The 16,038-nt window shown below is 41.4% G+C and overlaps 1 protein-coding gene across 1 annotated transcript in view; it reads right to left on the bottom strand.

The window, feature by feature from the left end:
• The window catches only part of CMYA5 (cardiomyopathy associated 5), an 87,918-nt gene that overhangs the window by 39,076 nt on the left and 32,804 nt on the right, over positions 1–16,038 (bottom strand). The window contains exons 2-3 of the mRNA XM_058568853.1: positions 3,081–14,640; positions 35–130 (exon numbers count right to left, since the gene is read on the bottom strand). Of these exons, the coding sequence (XP_058424836.1) occupies positions 35–130; positions 3,081–14,640 (11,656 nt within the window). The remainder of the gene's footprint in view (positions 1–34; positions 131–3,080; positions 14,641–16,038) is intronic.

Below are 16,038 nucleotides of genomic sequence, written 5' to 3'. Positions count from 1 at the left end.
ACCAGGTTAAAGCAAAAGGGATATGGTAACTTACCTCGATGGTATTAAAAAAAGATTCTATCTCACTAACGAAGGCTTCAATCCTCAAGGACTTTTCTTGTAAATTTTCTAGAAATTCTGCTAATTGAACCTGAAGAAAAGAATTAAGATATCCTTAGTATATGACATTTGAGAAAAGAACTTCAAGCAGTGAGCTCCAACTTCCCTATAAATTTAGTGTGTCTGGTAGAGATTTACTATACCCTGTTCACTAACAAATCAGTCTTCAACTTTTCTTTGCTACTTCATCTAAATTGACTGTAGATAATTCTGTATGATAAACAATTAGGAGGTTTGTGCGTGAGAGCAATAGAAATGTAATTTATTTTCTCATGCAAGAGGAAGAACTTCTTGGCAAGTTGGTGAGTTCAAAGCATATCTGTTTTAGAGCACTATGGATTTGAATTCTTTCTCCTTAGTAAGGTTTCAATTTTTCTATATCATCTTTCTTCTAAGATAGCAGACTTTTTGCTGAACTGGCCCAACATACCTGAGTAGTCTCCTCACATCTGTGCCAATGGCCGCAGGTGTGCCTGGAGCACCTGACCTAAGAAGGTGATCAGAGCATCACCAGACCAGAAGTCTAGCATACCAAATGAGGGAAACTATCTACTGAAGAGACCTAAAGGCTCTAAGGACACTTAAAGGGTTAAAATACTCAAGGAGTAACAGCCGGCTAGAAAATGTATGGGTGATGGGGGAAGACGGTACCTACTTTAGCTGTAGTTATAAACCTAGCTGTAATCTATCCTGCTAAACTTAACAAGTGACAACACAGAAAAACCGAGCTTCAGCTGCCTGATTCACTATCCACAGAAAGATGGAGAAATGACACTGAGGGAAGCCTCCCGGGATCTGGCCTCTGCTTCCCGCTACCGCCCCTGCCTCTTCTCCACAAGCCCCCAGGCTCCAATCACACAAGCCCATCTTTCCTGGGATTCTTTCTCCCCTATGTGCTTTTTCATATGGTATTCCCTATCTCTAGAATGTCCTCCCTGTCTTTGTTTCCTGGAAGAACTCTATCTTATTTAAGGTTCACCCAAACTTCACCTTCTCAAAACACCTTCCCTAACCCTCCCAGTCCCACTCCACCATTTCACTCACTCCCAAAAGGTTCATTTCTCAGAATGCTGTGCTCTCACAATGCTGATTTTGGGGAGCCACAAGTGCATCTTCCTTTGTTTTTGTTTTCATTCCCAGTGATCAGCACAGTTCCTGACATGGAATGGGAGGTCAATAAATATTGAAAAAGAAGGAAGGGAGAGAGTGAAGGAAGACAATAAGCGACAGACAAAAGATAAGCCCCCACAGTGGGGATGGAGTGAGGAGAGAAGCAAGGACCTGGATAATCTGTAAATGCAGCCTCAGTTCCTGAGCAACCCTAGATGGCCTACTCACAAGATGCTAGAGAATTCTCAAGTTACAAATTTTTAAATTGACTTTTAATTTTAAAAAGTTGCCAACCAATCTTAATCTTCACAGTGATTTAACAAAACGAAGCAAGCCTCTTTGGCTTTAGTCAACTAGTTTTTCACTTTCTCTTTCTCATACTGTTCGGAGATCAGGAAAAAAAAAATCTTAAAATGGTTTAAAGCAGGAGACATCTTATCTCCCTGCTTTTGAAATTTCTTTTGAATTGACAATATTTAGACAGAATTATTTTTTAATTTCTAAAACTCATAGAGACAAATAAAATATAATTAAGACAGTTGAAGAAATATAGTCTTTCTGCTGACAGTGCCCAGTAGTTGTCACTTAACAAAACCGTGTGTCATCAAAGAATGGGGCACATCCCACTGCTAATGCATGCCAACGCTGAGATTTCATAAAACAAACTGCTCCACTCCCTACCCTCAAACTTTACCAGGTACAGTTTCAACAAAACTTGACCCTGGAGAAATAGAACCAACATCAGACAAGTTGAGAAGGATTAATTTTCTAGGGAAAAAAATGCCAAGATTCCAGTATGTTATTCTATTGAATCAAAACAGACTGACAGTTATTGAACAATGACCTCATTAAATAATCATACTGAAAATGGCTAGGCACTGAGCCGAGCAACATGGATATACAGTTAAGAGCATGAGCTCAGACAGACCTGGATACCAACCCTAGTTCTATCCTCCATGACCTTGGGCAAATCACTTAAACCATCTGAGCCCATTTCAATATCTGCAAATTGATGACAATGGCAGGGTTGTTGGGAGGATTAAAAGCTATCTTATATATAAAGAACTTAACAGAGAGCCTGGCATATAGTAAGTGCTCAATTCTTGTTATTACTTGCATTTTTAGATCATTCTGGCTACTGTATGGAGGACGGATTGAAGAGACAAGAGTGGGGATTCCAGGTAGAAAGGTATCTAGAGGAAGTTGGAAATCGCAAAGACTAAATGCTTGATTTTCAATAGCATCTCTGGGGACGTGGACTATTTATAATCACATACGTAAGGATATATGTTGTGACTAACTTTTTAACATTGGGGGTCTATAGACACAGCCAGAAAGAATGTAGAGGTTTTCCATTTCTAACATCAATTTTATAAATAAAGGGGAAATATGGAGAAACCTAAAACTTAAAATGTCTTACTGTCTTGAGTATTTTATAAAACTTGCAATTAAATTGCTCAATGTAATATAAATGTCTATTTTTAAAGAATGATATTGTAGATAATAGAAAGTAAATTATGTTTTATGCTCAAAAGTATATTTTTTAATTTAAAATTATTTGGCTTTTTTGGATAATATTACAGGCTACTGCCATAAGATAAGACCCCTCAAAGGCAGTGACCCTGTGCTACGTATCCTGGTATCCCCAGAACCTAGAGAAATACCTGGCACATAGTGTATACCCAATAAATGGTTGTCAAACTGATCTTAACTAAATGCCTAGGGAAATATTCTTAGCTTTCTTTCAGACTAACTATTACGCCTAAAGATGAATGTATCAAATATTGGTCATTTTTAAAATTGAGAAAACGTGAAAACAAGTTAAATGTATATGTATTATTACATACTTATATGCTTTATGATCTATTTACCTTTACAGCACTTATAGCCGTATCAAGTGATGAAACCTCATGGTCCTTGTGGGTGCCAAGTATCTTGTCAACAGCAGAAATTGGACTTTTGCAAGTATAGCAATATGTGTCAATCTGGGACTTTTTCGGTTCCTTTTGTTCCTTCTCAGTTACTGACTCTGATGACAATTGGTCTTGTTCTGTCCTCTCTCTGCCCAACTCTTCCTGTTCAGCAGACATAGTTTGTTCCACCTCACTCACAAATTCATTTTCACTGACGTGTTCAAAGGATTCCTTTCCTTGAGAGACCACATCTTCAGGTGTGGATTCTGAATATAGTTCTTCTGATAAAGTGTCTTGAGTAACCACTTCATAATTCAGGGATTCAGCAAATTCATACTCATCCTGAACAGGGCTGTTGCGAAGCCTGTCTTCACTTGGCTCAGGCGGGACCACTATTTTAGGTTCTTCTTGCTGTGTTTCTTGAACGCAAGTTGCACCAGATGTAAATTCTTCCTCTGGGAAGGACACTTGTACTGGGACATTCAGATTGACCTCCGGACTTGCATCTGCTGCTTCATTACTCTGACTGCTTGTTTCATCTACTCTCTCCAGAACATGATGGGTGTCTTCAAATGGAACTGCATAGCTTATCTTCTGGGTAACCACTCTGACTTCCTCAGTGATGGGAGCTTTCTCCTGCACAGCTACGTTGTCAAGGGTCTCCACGTGGCCCACTGATTCCGCTTCCCTGCAAGCAGCTTTCTGTTCCTCTTCCAGACTCTTCTCCCTCAAAATAGTTCCAGGCCTCCCCCAAATTTCCCCTTCTGCAGCTATTGGATGGTGTGACTCATCCTCAGCAACTGGTTTTTCTTCCAGATCTTGGCCTTGGTCCTTTTGAGTTACAGATGTGTCATGGAGAATGTCATCTTTGAGTATGTACTTCTCAAAATATATTCCTGTTCCATCATCAGTGTCAGAATTTCTGCTTGGAAACGATGCCTCAGAATTCACGCTGTCACCTTCAGAAGCTGTCTCCCCTTCCTTCTTTTTCTCTCCAACTGCTTCTTCATACAGATCCTTGTATAAAAACGCAAATGCAGGTGGCTCTTCCAGAAGTTCGGGATTAACGGCTTTAGCGGTGGTAGGAAATATCTGGGTTCGTGACAAAACTCCTTCCTCTGCATCAAACAAAGGCATCCCAGGTGACTTGGAGTCCACATCTCTATTTATGTTCTTTGGAGCATCTCTGTCAGCTGATTTTTGGATATCCAAAGACTTTTGGGTCTCTGGGTGAGATAATTTGCTGTAGTCCTTTTCCATTCCATAAAAACTTTCATCTAACTTCACCAAGTCATATCCATGTTCTCCGGTACTTTCTTCTGAACTTTCTGGGAAAGAGACAATTTCTTCTGTAACTTCCTTTGAGAGTTCTGCTTCAACATTTAATTTGCATGGAGCTTCCTGTTTTTCTGGGTCTGGGGAGATGTTATAATCAATCAAAGTATATTTTTCAAAATAATCCTCTTCACTGGGAATTGTGCGCTGATTAAAGGCTAAATCATCAGTTTCCGAATCTGTGGATATCTCCTCTTCTGTGTTATGAGTTACCTTTTGTTTACTTTCTTCCAGTGATGTAACTTTTTTATCAGAATCTTCTAACTTACCCTTTAATGTTTCATGGTAAGCAACGGCCTCACTATCATCATGAAGGGGTATAGTTTTAAATGAGGCCTTCTCTTCCAAATATTCTAACTTATCTTGCATTTGTTCACTTTCTTCCTGATCAACTGAAGAAATAAATGCAGGAGCATGAATATTCAGTATCTCACAGCCTTCAGAAATGATACTGAAGGCACTCTTTTGATCTTCTGAAAGTCCAGCTGGCTTACTGGTCACTGTAAATTCTTCATCTTTTACATAGGTATCTTCAGCCTCCTTGACTATTTCTCTAGTAGAAACCATTTTATCAGCATTTATTGCTGATGCATTTGTTATAAATTGAGCATAGTTGCTGCTTGCTGAAGAACATGGTTCATTTACATGAGCATCTTCCACAGCTTCCAAGTGGTGCTTTGAAATAAGAACAGATTGTTTAGACATTTCAGATGTTTGATCTTTAGATGTTTGAATAGTATGGACTGTAGGCCCATCTGGAGTCAATTCTGACCATGGCATTTCCTGTTTCTTCACTGTACTAATTTCTGGAGAAGCTCCTGAAACAAGTGTTTGTGGTTTCACGGATGACAACAAATATGGCGGTGTGTCTAAGCTCTTTGCTTCATCAAAAGGACGATCTAAAATCCTTTCGGATTCTTTAGATGGAGATCCTTGTTTCACACTTTCTTTTGTGATGTCTATTGAACCACCTTTTAATGGCTCTGACACTGTGACTCGTCCCTTTTCTTCAATGTGACTCACCATACCCCTGCTTGACTTTTCCAACATCAGATTTGCTTCCTTAGGTAAAGAATGGTCATCTCTTTCATCATGATATGGAAGATCCACTGGAAGGAAAGTCTTGGTTTTCTCCACCAAAACTTTACTTTCTTCCAATGGATGTGGTGGGCTGCCTACTGCCTTTGTTTCCCTGATTTCTGGGTGAGCCTCTGAGATCCTGGTTTCTGATTTTTCAGTAATTGATGTAGTTTTAATTAATGAAAATGGTTGAGTTTCACCCAAAGAATGACTTAAAGAGATATCTGAGTCTTCAGGCATAGACCCGGCTACATTCGCAGAGTAAGGCTGAATTTCCTGCTGCTTTTTTCCTTCAGAAAATATATGTGACTGCTTTTCTTTTTCTTCTCCTTTCTCCTCCTCAATAATTTTGTATCTTTCTTTGTGGTCTTCATTTTGATGGACTTGCTGCAGCACAGCAGCAGCTTTCGATTCTGCCAATTTAATACGGCTAGATTCTTGTGTAATGTGTGGCTTCTCTAGTTCATTATTATCTCTAAGCTTTAATGGGGCCACGGTTTCTTCTTTTTCTGCCAGCACCTTCTGTTCTGCCAAAGAATATGATTTAGTTTCCAACTTATCTTTCTCTTCAGTTGGGCTAACAGACCTGAATTTTATTTCCTCTTCAGAAATTTTCAAGGAAGTAGGTTTTGGCATTTCTTTCTTTAGTCTGTCTTCACCAAGATCAAGTAAACTGCCTTTAGATTCTTCTACTGGCAAAATTATTGACTCTGGCTTCTCTGATTCCTTTGTGGTATTTTTACTTGCAAAGCTAGATGAAGCTGGTTTGGGCTGTTGTGGCACCTTATCTACTGCATCAAATGAAAAAAGTGATTTTTCTTTTTGGTCACTTCTTGGCTCTTCCTTAAATATAGAAATATTCCATTTAGAAGGAGGAGAGATTTCTGGCTTCTGGGCTCTTTTACTATCAGCAACATGAAGAGGAACGGCACTTTTGGCTTCTTCCATAATGGACTGCTCATCTATGGGAGAATAAGATTGAATTCCAAGATGTCCCTCGCCATCAGCAGAAGTAGCTACTGAGTTTAGGTCCATTTCCTCTGAATAGCCTAGCATTTCTTTTTTCCCATAATCTTCATTAGACACCTCAAAGTTAGATTTTGGCTGTTGTAAAACTTCCACATTTGATAAAAATGTGGGTTTCTCTTTAACGACTTGACCTTCACCAGATTTAACTAAAGTGTCTCTAGATTCCTCAGCAGTTTTCAGTTTTGCTTCTGGTAATAGATGATTGGCTGGTTTCTCTGTTGCATTCAAGTCAGCTGGAGCTGAAGCTTTAGGCTCTGTCACTGCCACTGATTCTTCTACAGATGGACTTGGCTGAGTTTCTAAATCTTTTTCAGCAATTTTGTTATCTGGAGTGCTTGATCCAAAAAACCAACTGGACATCCAAGATGTGAAAGAAATTCTTTTCTTTCCCTTTTCCTCAGCAAGGCCTGGCTCAGCTGCCTTTGGCTGCATAGGCAGCTTTTGTGTCACCTCAGGTGACTCTGGAAGTTGATGTTCTTCATTTTCTTGGATTGAGGAGAGGGGTTTTATTTGCATGGGTATTTTCACTTCAGATGCTGGTTTCCCTCTCTCATTAGCATCATCTACAACCTCTGATTGAACCATTTTTGATTTTTCTAATGGCTTCTCTCCAGGTAAAGGAGATATACTCCTGTGTACTTCTTTTTCATTGTCCAGCATAGGTTCTGCATCTTCAGCCAGAAAATGTGCTGCTTTGGCAGGTGAGAGAATAGTTTCTGATTTGACCTGTTCCATTGGTGGTCCAGACACTGGTTTCTGGAGGATTATTTCAGAAGGTAGTTTGATTTCTTCCTGGCTATCTTCTTTGCAAGGCCTGGAAAATTCTATGTTTGCCTTCTCCGATATCAAACTTTCACTACCCATGAAAGAAAGGATCTGCTTCCCCTCTGCTTCGTTTCTCTCCACATTTCCAGCTGGAACTAAAGATTTTGGTTTGGGGGCCAGCTTTATTTCCTCAGAAGAATAAGTTTTAGCTGATAAGGTCTCTACATTACCACTGGAGGTATCGAGAGCAGATACTGGTTCTTGTAATGAGAAATGAGATTCTTCAGTAGAATGTGGCAGAACCTGCTTTCTGACTTCACACGTCTGGTCTTTATCCACCAGAGCAGCCTTGAGCTGCCCTGTCATCAGGTCACTGCTGCCAGAGGAACCCAGCTGCACAGATCCCAGTGCTCTTTCTCCATCATGACTTGCCAAATCCCTTTCTGGCTTTTCTAGCGTCCAGGTTTCATCCTTTGGAGAAATAAGGGCCTCTCTCTTTTGTGTTTCTTTAATATCTGCAGGCTCAGTTGTCATAAATGATTTTGATTCTTCCAAAGGCAAATTCTCTTTGATAAACAAAAATTGTTTAATACTCAGATCTTGTTTATCTGCAAAAGACTTGTTTATATCAGGTAATTTAACAGCTTGATCTGAATGAAGTGCTTTTTCAGGCTTCTCTTGTTCCACAAGGAGGTCAGAAGAAGCAATCTTTGATGGTTCTGTTATATTCTGGGATACGTGAATTGAATTTGGTTGGTCTGTTTCTTCATTTAGTTTAGTTACAATATCTCCCATCACTTGTTCTTTCAAATTTCCTGTTGGCAGTAATGGGCTTATTTTTTCTTTTCCCCCTTTTTTAAAGTCAGCTGAATGGTTCAACTCCTCTGATAATCCTTCTAAGGAAAAAGTATGTGGCTGAAGTTCTTCTGGGTTGTCTCCTTCAACTAGAGAGGTAAATGCTTCTTTTGACCCTAAGCTGACTACCTTAGGAGAGAAAGATTTAATTTCTTGATTCTGAGGTTCCTCACTAAGACACGATGAAACCTCTGAAATTTCAGGCACTGTAGTTGACACATGAATTTCCCTGTTTTCTTCTTTTCCTTCTCCTCTGGTCTGAAGTTCAGCTAAGCCCCTTTCTAAGACAGAGTCCCCTGTTTCAGTTATGGGAGATTTTATTTGTTTTGTATCTATGGATCCTCTTTGCCTACCTAAACCACCACTGAATTCTGACCCAGCATTTGGTAATTCTGATACTTGGTGTGGCTTGTCTTTCTTCTCAGGTTCCAAAGAGAGCTCTTCCAGAGCAAGATCCTGTTTTTCTGACAGGAAACCCCCCTGAGGTGTAGGAGATGTCTCCATTGCCTCTTTGTTCTTATCATCACTGAGGGGCGGTAATGTCGGAGCTAAATCTTCTGACACTAAATTTTCCAACTCGGGAGAATAACTTGCCATTTCCTCTTTCTTGCTTCTTGGAACTATATGTTTGGGTGCAGGTGACATGTTTTGTGAGGAAGGAAGTTCAGTTTCTTTTTTCTTTATCTCACCACCTAGGTTGAGCGAAAGCCCGTGTTCAGGCCCTGACAACACCTCTGAGGCAGACACAGAATTCTTTTTCTGTGATAAAACCAAACGTTCAGAGTCAAGGACGGTAGAAAATGAAAGACCTTGTTCGTTTTCCACCCTTTCTTCCTTAGATAGATCTGAATTTTGAGAAGACAATGTTTTGGTTATTGGCAACCCAGGTTTAAATTCTTCTCTTTCTGCCTTTGACAGAATAGAATGCTCTGATACAGAGGATATGCTTGGAGGTGAATCAAATTTAATTTCCTTCTCTGCTTCTGACCCAGCTGGACGTTTGGGTGTGGCAGTTTCAGTGGGAGAACTAGCTTTAATTGCTGCTTTTTCTTCTTCTTTAAGAAATGAATGCTCTTCTACAGATGTTACCACTGGTGGCAAACCACCTTCTAATTCACTCCTTCCTACTTCTGTTAAGACTGGATGTTCTATAGGGGTGGTAAGAGATACATCCGTTAGGATTTCTTCTTTTACTAATTTGGTTAAGCTTGAATCATACTTAGTTACAGATGTTGTGATTATTGAAGAACTGGGTTCAACTTCTTTCTTTATTTCTTCTGACAAAGCTGAAAATTCTGGTGCAGGTGGTCCATGTTCAACATCCTTTTCCACTCCTAGAGAAGCTGAGTGTGGTCCTCTAGTTGTCCCAGTTATTTCAGAATCATGTTTCACTTCCATTTTCACTGCTGATAAAATCTCAGGTCCAGATAAAGATGTTTCCTCTAGAAGGGAATATGGTTTTATTACTTCAGGCTCATTCTCTGACAACACTCTCTGTTCTAGTTCAGATGTCACAGTCAGAGCTAAATTGGGTTTGACATCCTTCTTTGGCTCATCTACCAAGGCAGGCAGAACTGAATATTTCATCCCAGACCCTGGAACATTTGGAGGCTGAGGCTCCATTTCTTGATCCTGTGACACATGTGCTGTAGCTTCTTGAGAATCAGGCACAATTTCTTCCTTACTTTTAACTTTTAACCAAGCCATCTGTTCATCTGCAGCTTTTGGAGTGAGTGACGCTTTGGGTTCTTGTTCTTTCTTAATGGCATGGACTGAATCGGGTGAAACTGAATACTGAGATGCAGGCAAAACAGGCTTGGTTTCTTCCTTTACCAGGGATGACTGTGCAGGTAAAGAGGCAGGTGTTGCAGCTACTGATGAACTAGTCTTAATTTCTCCCTTCTCCAATTCGCTGGTTAAGTATGATGGAATCAAGTCTTCAGACTCAAGTTCTAATGATGCTCGTGTTATCTGCTTCTGTGCCAAAATGATATATTCAGATACAGATGTTGAAGTTGTCTGAGCATCTGGCTTAATTTCTGCTTTCTCTTGTTTATTTGTTGAAGGTGGCAGACTCAAGTCTTCAGGTGCAGACATCAAAGGGGAAGGTTCAGCCTGTTGTTTCTCTGATGAACTGAGATGCTCAGGTACAGGTGTAGCAGCTGTTGGTGCAATTTCTTCCTCACCTGCTTCTGAAAAGCCAGTATATCCTGAAGCAGATATTGCAGCTAACAGTGAATCAGGCTCAATTTCATTTCTCTTTGTTTCTGGGATTCTATATGGTGGGATTGAAACTTGTGAGGCTGAGTCTGGAGAAAAAAGCTCAGCTTCTTCAGTGTCTTCATCTGACAAAATAGTGCGTTCAGATGGTGATGTTAAACATATTGGGGAATCACACTCAAATTCTCTTTTCTCTGCTTCCTGAGTTGCATAAGGTGGAAATGAGAATTCTGATGCAAATGCGGAGTCTGGAGAAAAAGGTCCAATGTCTTCTTGCTCTTCTTCTGAGAAATTCATGGGTGAGGAAGCACCTTTTACATTTAAAGGAGATCTGTGGACAATTTCTTCCTCCTGCAATTCTGGTGTTACATATGGTGGCACTGAAAATTCAGAAGCAGAGGTGGACGAGGGTGTGTACCTCTCCATTTCTACTGTCTCTTCTTCTGATAGAACTGCATGTTCAGATGGGGTGGCTGAAAGCAGTGGTGACTGGCATTCAGAAGTCGTCTCAGTTGTGTATGGTGGGAGAGTGTGTTCAGACACAGAGGCCACATCTGGGGAATACAACCCAGTGTCTTCCTTCTCTCTTTCTGACTGAATCATGTGCTCAGAAACACCTTTTGATTTTAATGGGGACACATTATTAATTATTTTCTGTGGGGATTCCTGTGTTACATTTGGTGGAACTGCATAGTGAGAAGTCAATGTTGAATCTGGTGTCAAATGCTCACTTCCTAGGTCCTCTTCTGATAGGACAGTGTGTTCCAACGTAGCAGTTGAAAACAGCGGTGACGGGCATTCAGAAGTCATCTCTGTTGTGTATGATGGAAAAGAGTGCTCAGATACAGAGGCCACACCTGGGGAATACAACCCAACGTCTTCCTTCTCTTCTTCTGACAGAATCATGTGCTCAGAAACACCTTCTGATTTTAATGGGGACACATCATCAATTATTTTCTTTGGGGATTCCTGTGTTACATTTGGTGGAACTGCATACTGGGAAGTCAACGTTGAATCTGGTGTCAAATGCTCACTTCCTAGGTCTTCTTCTTCTGATAGGACAGTGTGTTCCAATATAGCAGTTGAAAGCAGTGGTGACTGGCATTCAGAAGTCATCTCAGTTGTGTATGATGGAAAAGAGTGCTCAGATACAGAGGCCACACCTGGGGAATACAATCCAGTGTCTTCCTTCTCTTCTTCTGACAGAATCATGTGCTCAGAAACACCTTCTGATTTTAATGGGGACACATCATCAATTATTTTCTTTGGGGATTCCTGTGTTACATTTGGTGGAACTGCATATTGGGAAGTCAATGTTGAATCTGGTGTCAAACGCTCACTTCCTAGGTCCTCTTCTGATAGGACAGTGTTTTCTGATGTAGCAGTTGAAAGCAGTGGTGACTGGCATTCAGAAGTCATCTCAGTTGTGTATGATGGAAAAGAGTGTTCAGATACAGAGCCCACATCTGGGAAAAACAACCCAGTGTCTTCCTTCTCTTCTTCTGACAGAATCATGTGCTCAGAAACACCTTCTGATTTTAATGGAGACTTATGGTCAATTGTTTTCCCCAGTGACTCTTCTGTTGCCTGTGATGGAATTGAATATTCAGAAGCAGATGTGGAATCTGGTGTGTGATGCCCCGTTTTTGAGGCCTCGTCACCAGACAGGACCACGTGTTCCGACGTACCTGTTGAAAACAGTGGGGACTGGCATTCAGAAGTCTTCTCAGTGGTGGACGGTGAGAGAGAGTGTTCAGATGCAGAGGCCAAAACTGGGGAATAGCGCTCCAATTCCTCGTTCTCCTCTTCTGACAAAACTGCGTGTTCAGACATAGCTTTTACATGGCATGGAGAGACTGGCTCAACTTCTTGCTTCTCTTGTTCATGGTTCAAATCCTGGGGGACTGAATACTCCGATACAAAAGCAGAATCAGTAGAAACAGATTCATTTTCCTCTCTTTCTTCCTCAGACAAAGCGACATGTTCAGGTGTTGATGTTCTCAGTAATGGTAGAATGGTCTCGTCTTCTTCCTGCTCCACTTCAGGGGGCAAACACGGTGAAACAGGCGTCTCAGAAACTGATGGACTTTCTGGGTAATCAAGGTCTATGATCTCTTCTTCCACTACATTAGCATCTTCAGGTTCAGGGGTAGCAGCTATTGGTAGAGAGGTTTCTATTTCTTCTTTCTCTGGTTTCTCTAATACTAGAGGTTCAGAAAGAGAAATGGATGGCTCAGGCACGTTTTCTTCCTTCTCTCCTTTGACATCGAGATGAGGAGGGGTCAGTTGCTCAGAAACGGGTTCTGCCCTTTCTAGTGAAGTCAGATCGAGATGAGGAGGGGTCAGGTGCTCAGAACCTGGTTCTGCCCTTTCTAGTGAAGTCAGATCGAGATGAGGAGGGGTCAGGTGCTCAGAACCTGGTTCTGCCCTTTCTAGTGAAGTCAGATCGAGATGAGGAGGGGTCAGTTGTTCAGAACCTGGTTCTGCCCTTTCTAGTGAAGTCAGATCGAGATGAGGAAGGGTCAGGTGCTCAGAAACGGGTTCTGCCCTTTCTAGTGAAGTCAGATCGAGATGAGGAGGGGTCAGTTGTTTAGAAACTGGTTCTGCCCTTTCTAGTGCAGTCAGATCGAGATGAGGAGGGGTCAGGTGCTCAGAACCTGGTTCTGCCCTTTCTAGTGCAGTCAGATCGAGATGAGGAGGGGTCAGTTGTTCAGAACCTGGTTCTTCCCTTTCTGGTGAAGTCAGATCGAGATGAGGAGGGGTCAGGTGTTCAGAACCTGGTTCTTCCCTTTCTGGTGCAGTCAGATCGAGATGAGGAGGGGTCACGTGCTCAGAACCTGTTTCTGCCCTTTCTGGTGAAGTCAGATCCAGATGAGGAGGGGTCAGGTGCTCAGAACCTGGTTCTGCCCTTTCTGGTGAAGTCAGATCGAGATGAGGAGGGGTCAGGTGCTCAGAAACTGGTTCTGCCCTTTCTGGTGAAGTCTGGTCCAGCTCTTTTCTCTCTGGGCCAAAATCTTCCTGGATAGATGCTGCCAGACTTGGTGAACCTGTTTCCAGAGAATCCTTCTCTGCCTTGAGTGAAATGGAATCATCAGCAGAATAAACGTCTTCCTTCTTTACCTCATCCACTAAAGGCAGTGAGACTGAAGACTCACGCTTTGAAGTTACTGTTTGTTGTGAATCAGGCTCAAATTCTTCCTTTGCTGATTCCAGGAACGCAGCTGCAGATGTATCAAGTGTAAGAAAGGAAGGCTTCCTTTCTTGGGGTGTTGCTTCATGGCCTGGCTTCTGTGGCACTGACTGTGGAGGGCTGAGCTGTGTTTCTTGTTCTGCTGTGTCATTACTTGCATACGAGGAAACTGTGTGCATAGTGGCAGATGCGGCCTTGAAAGGAGAATCAATGTGAATTTTCTTTTGATCTTCCTGACTCAATAAGGTCAGGGACTTCGATCCTTTGGAGAGCACACCTCTCCAGGGTGCAGCGAGCTCTTTTACTCTATCATCTTCTATGCTTTGGGCTACTAATTTGCTTGTTTTGGAAACTATGTTAGAATCACGATTGCCCATATCTGGCTCTAGACTAATGGATGCATCTTTTCCTTTCCTATAATGTATTTCTTTAATTACATAACCCTTTGGCAACGTTCCATAAAATTGTAGAGGAATTAATTCTTCCTTAACCGAATTAAACATCTTAATCTTGTATTGTACTGTTCCTATGTAGACCGGCCTCAACACTAACGGCTTGTGCTCTTTGTATATTGCCCCAGTAATAGGGGGTATACTGGAGGTGGTCTTCTTTTTTCTCGTTTTCTCATAAATGCCAGTAGATGACTTCTCTTTCTGGTTGGTTAGTACCTGGCTTTCTGAAATTAAAGAATTATCTTTTTTGTTTGCTGGAACATCTTGGGATTCAAAAGAATTTCTTTTTTTGTTGCCTTTCCGACGCAATGATGGTGAGCCATGCTTTGACTTAGACGTTCTTTTCCGAACTTTTTTAACTTCATCCAGAATAAAGGAAACATTCCCTGGAGGAGAATTCACAGTTGACCCTTCCAGACTACACACACCAGAAGTCTGACTTTCTTCCGAGGCCCAAGGAGTGGAAGACCTGCTTGAATTGGTCTCCCAGGTTATTCCACTATCTTCCTGTTGGACTGTCACCATGGAAAAGGAGGGGTGAGATATGATACACGTCTGCTTGATCTTGCCCTCTTCATTCTGGTCTGATAACCTATAGTAAATAATATTATTATTATTATTAATTATACACATATTAATAATAAAATAGCATTTTATTAATTACATAATGTAATAAGTAAATATCATATTTTTACTAGGTATAGAATTAATGAGAAATTAAAATATACAGATAAATATTGCCATCCATATCCAAAATAGGGAAGTATAAAAAATAAAGTTTAAAAATTGAAGTCAGGATACCAAATACAATAACACATCCCAGGCTGGAACAAATCAATATCCTGCAAATGCGAAAAAAAAAGTTCAAGTTAAATTCACCACCTTCCCTTATCAGGATGGCCCCCCTGGCCACCACAGGCTCACCCAGCCAGTAGGCTCACTCTCTAGTCCCAGGACCTTCATCATGGCTCTTGCATCTGTGCCCCCTCTGTTACTACTATCAGCACCCTGACCTAGCTTTTTATCACGTCACCCCTAGATTATTTCATTAGCTTCCTAGCTGGTCAGCTGGTACCACATCTACCTCCTACCCTCCCTGACCCTCAACCTATCCTGCCCATCTTCCCAGACCAGCTTTACTAAAAAGCATGCCTCTCCCTTCTCAAAAATCTCAGTAAATTCCTCATACCTGTAGAAAAAAAGTTCAGACTATTTAGCTCTCTGATCCCCAGTTGACCTTATTTTCAAGTACCCACTTCCACCCTTCCCCTACATGGCACATTGCTATTTTCACTATATCATCTGCTCTTCAGTAAATATGTCGTGGGAACTCTGAGTCAGGGCCATGGAGGGAAAACAGGTCCCTGAATATAGAGACATCACACAACCATCAGCCTGCTCTGCTCTACTACTCTGCTTTCCTCATCTATAAACCAGGGATCACAACAGAAGCTACCTCATGGGGTTGCTGTGAGGGTTAAATTAGTTAACACACATGAAATGCTTAGGAAAAGTGCCTGGCATGTAGTTAGTGCTCAATAAACACTGTCTGTAACCAGGCCTTCCAAGCAATCCTTGGACTAGAGATCAAGGGAGCGTGGTCATTTTCAACTGCTAGCAGTGTTTGGAAAGGTGGTCTCCTCAGGCTGCTCTCATACCCCCTACAGAGACGGCTGGCTTTGGCTGCCCCTTCTGTTGCCACGGGGCCCCTGTCTCAGACTCTGCAGCACTCTTCTCGGAATTTTCATATACCTCCTGTTCCCCTGTGCTCATGCTGTTCCTCCATTTACAATTCATATCCCCCACCTTACTCCACCTTTTCCGAATCTAAATTCTATCTACTCTTCAAGGCTTAGTTTAAAACCTCCATGGCTGCCCTTCCTGACCAGTTCAGCAGTCCTATTTGCCACCACTTCATAAACATTAAGTTTAAGATTAAAACTCCAAAGGCTATGTCCTTCTGAAAATATGGCTACAATTTGGCATAAAT

This window comes from Diceros bicornis, chromosome 1 (genome assembly GCF_020826845.1).
Source record: "Diceros bicornis minor isolate mBicDic1 chromosome 1, mDicBic1.mat.cur, whole genome shotgun sequence".
Lineage (NCBI taxonomy): Eukaryota > Metazoa > Chordata > Mammalia > Perissodactyla > Rhinocerotidae > Diceros > Diceros bicornis.
This window is presented reverse-complemented; position numbering and strand designations above follow the sequence as displayed.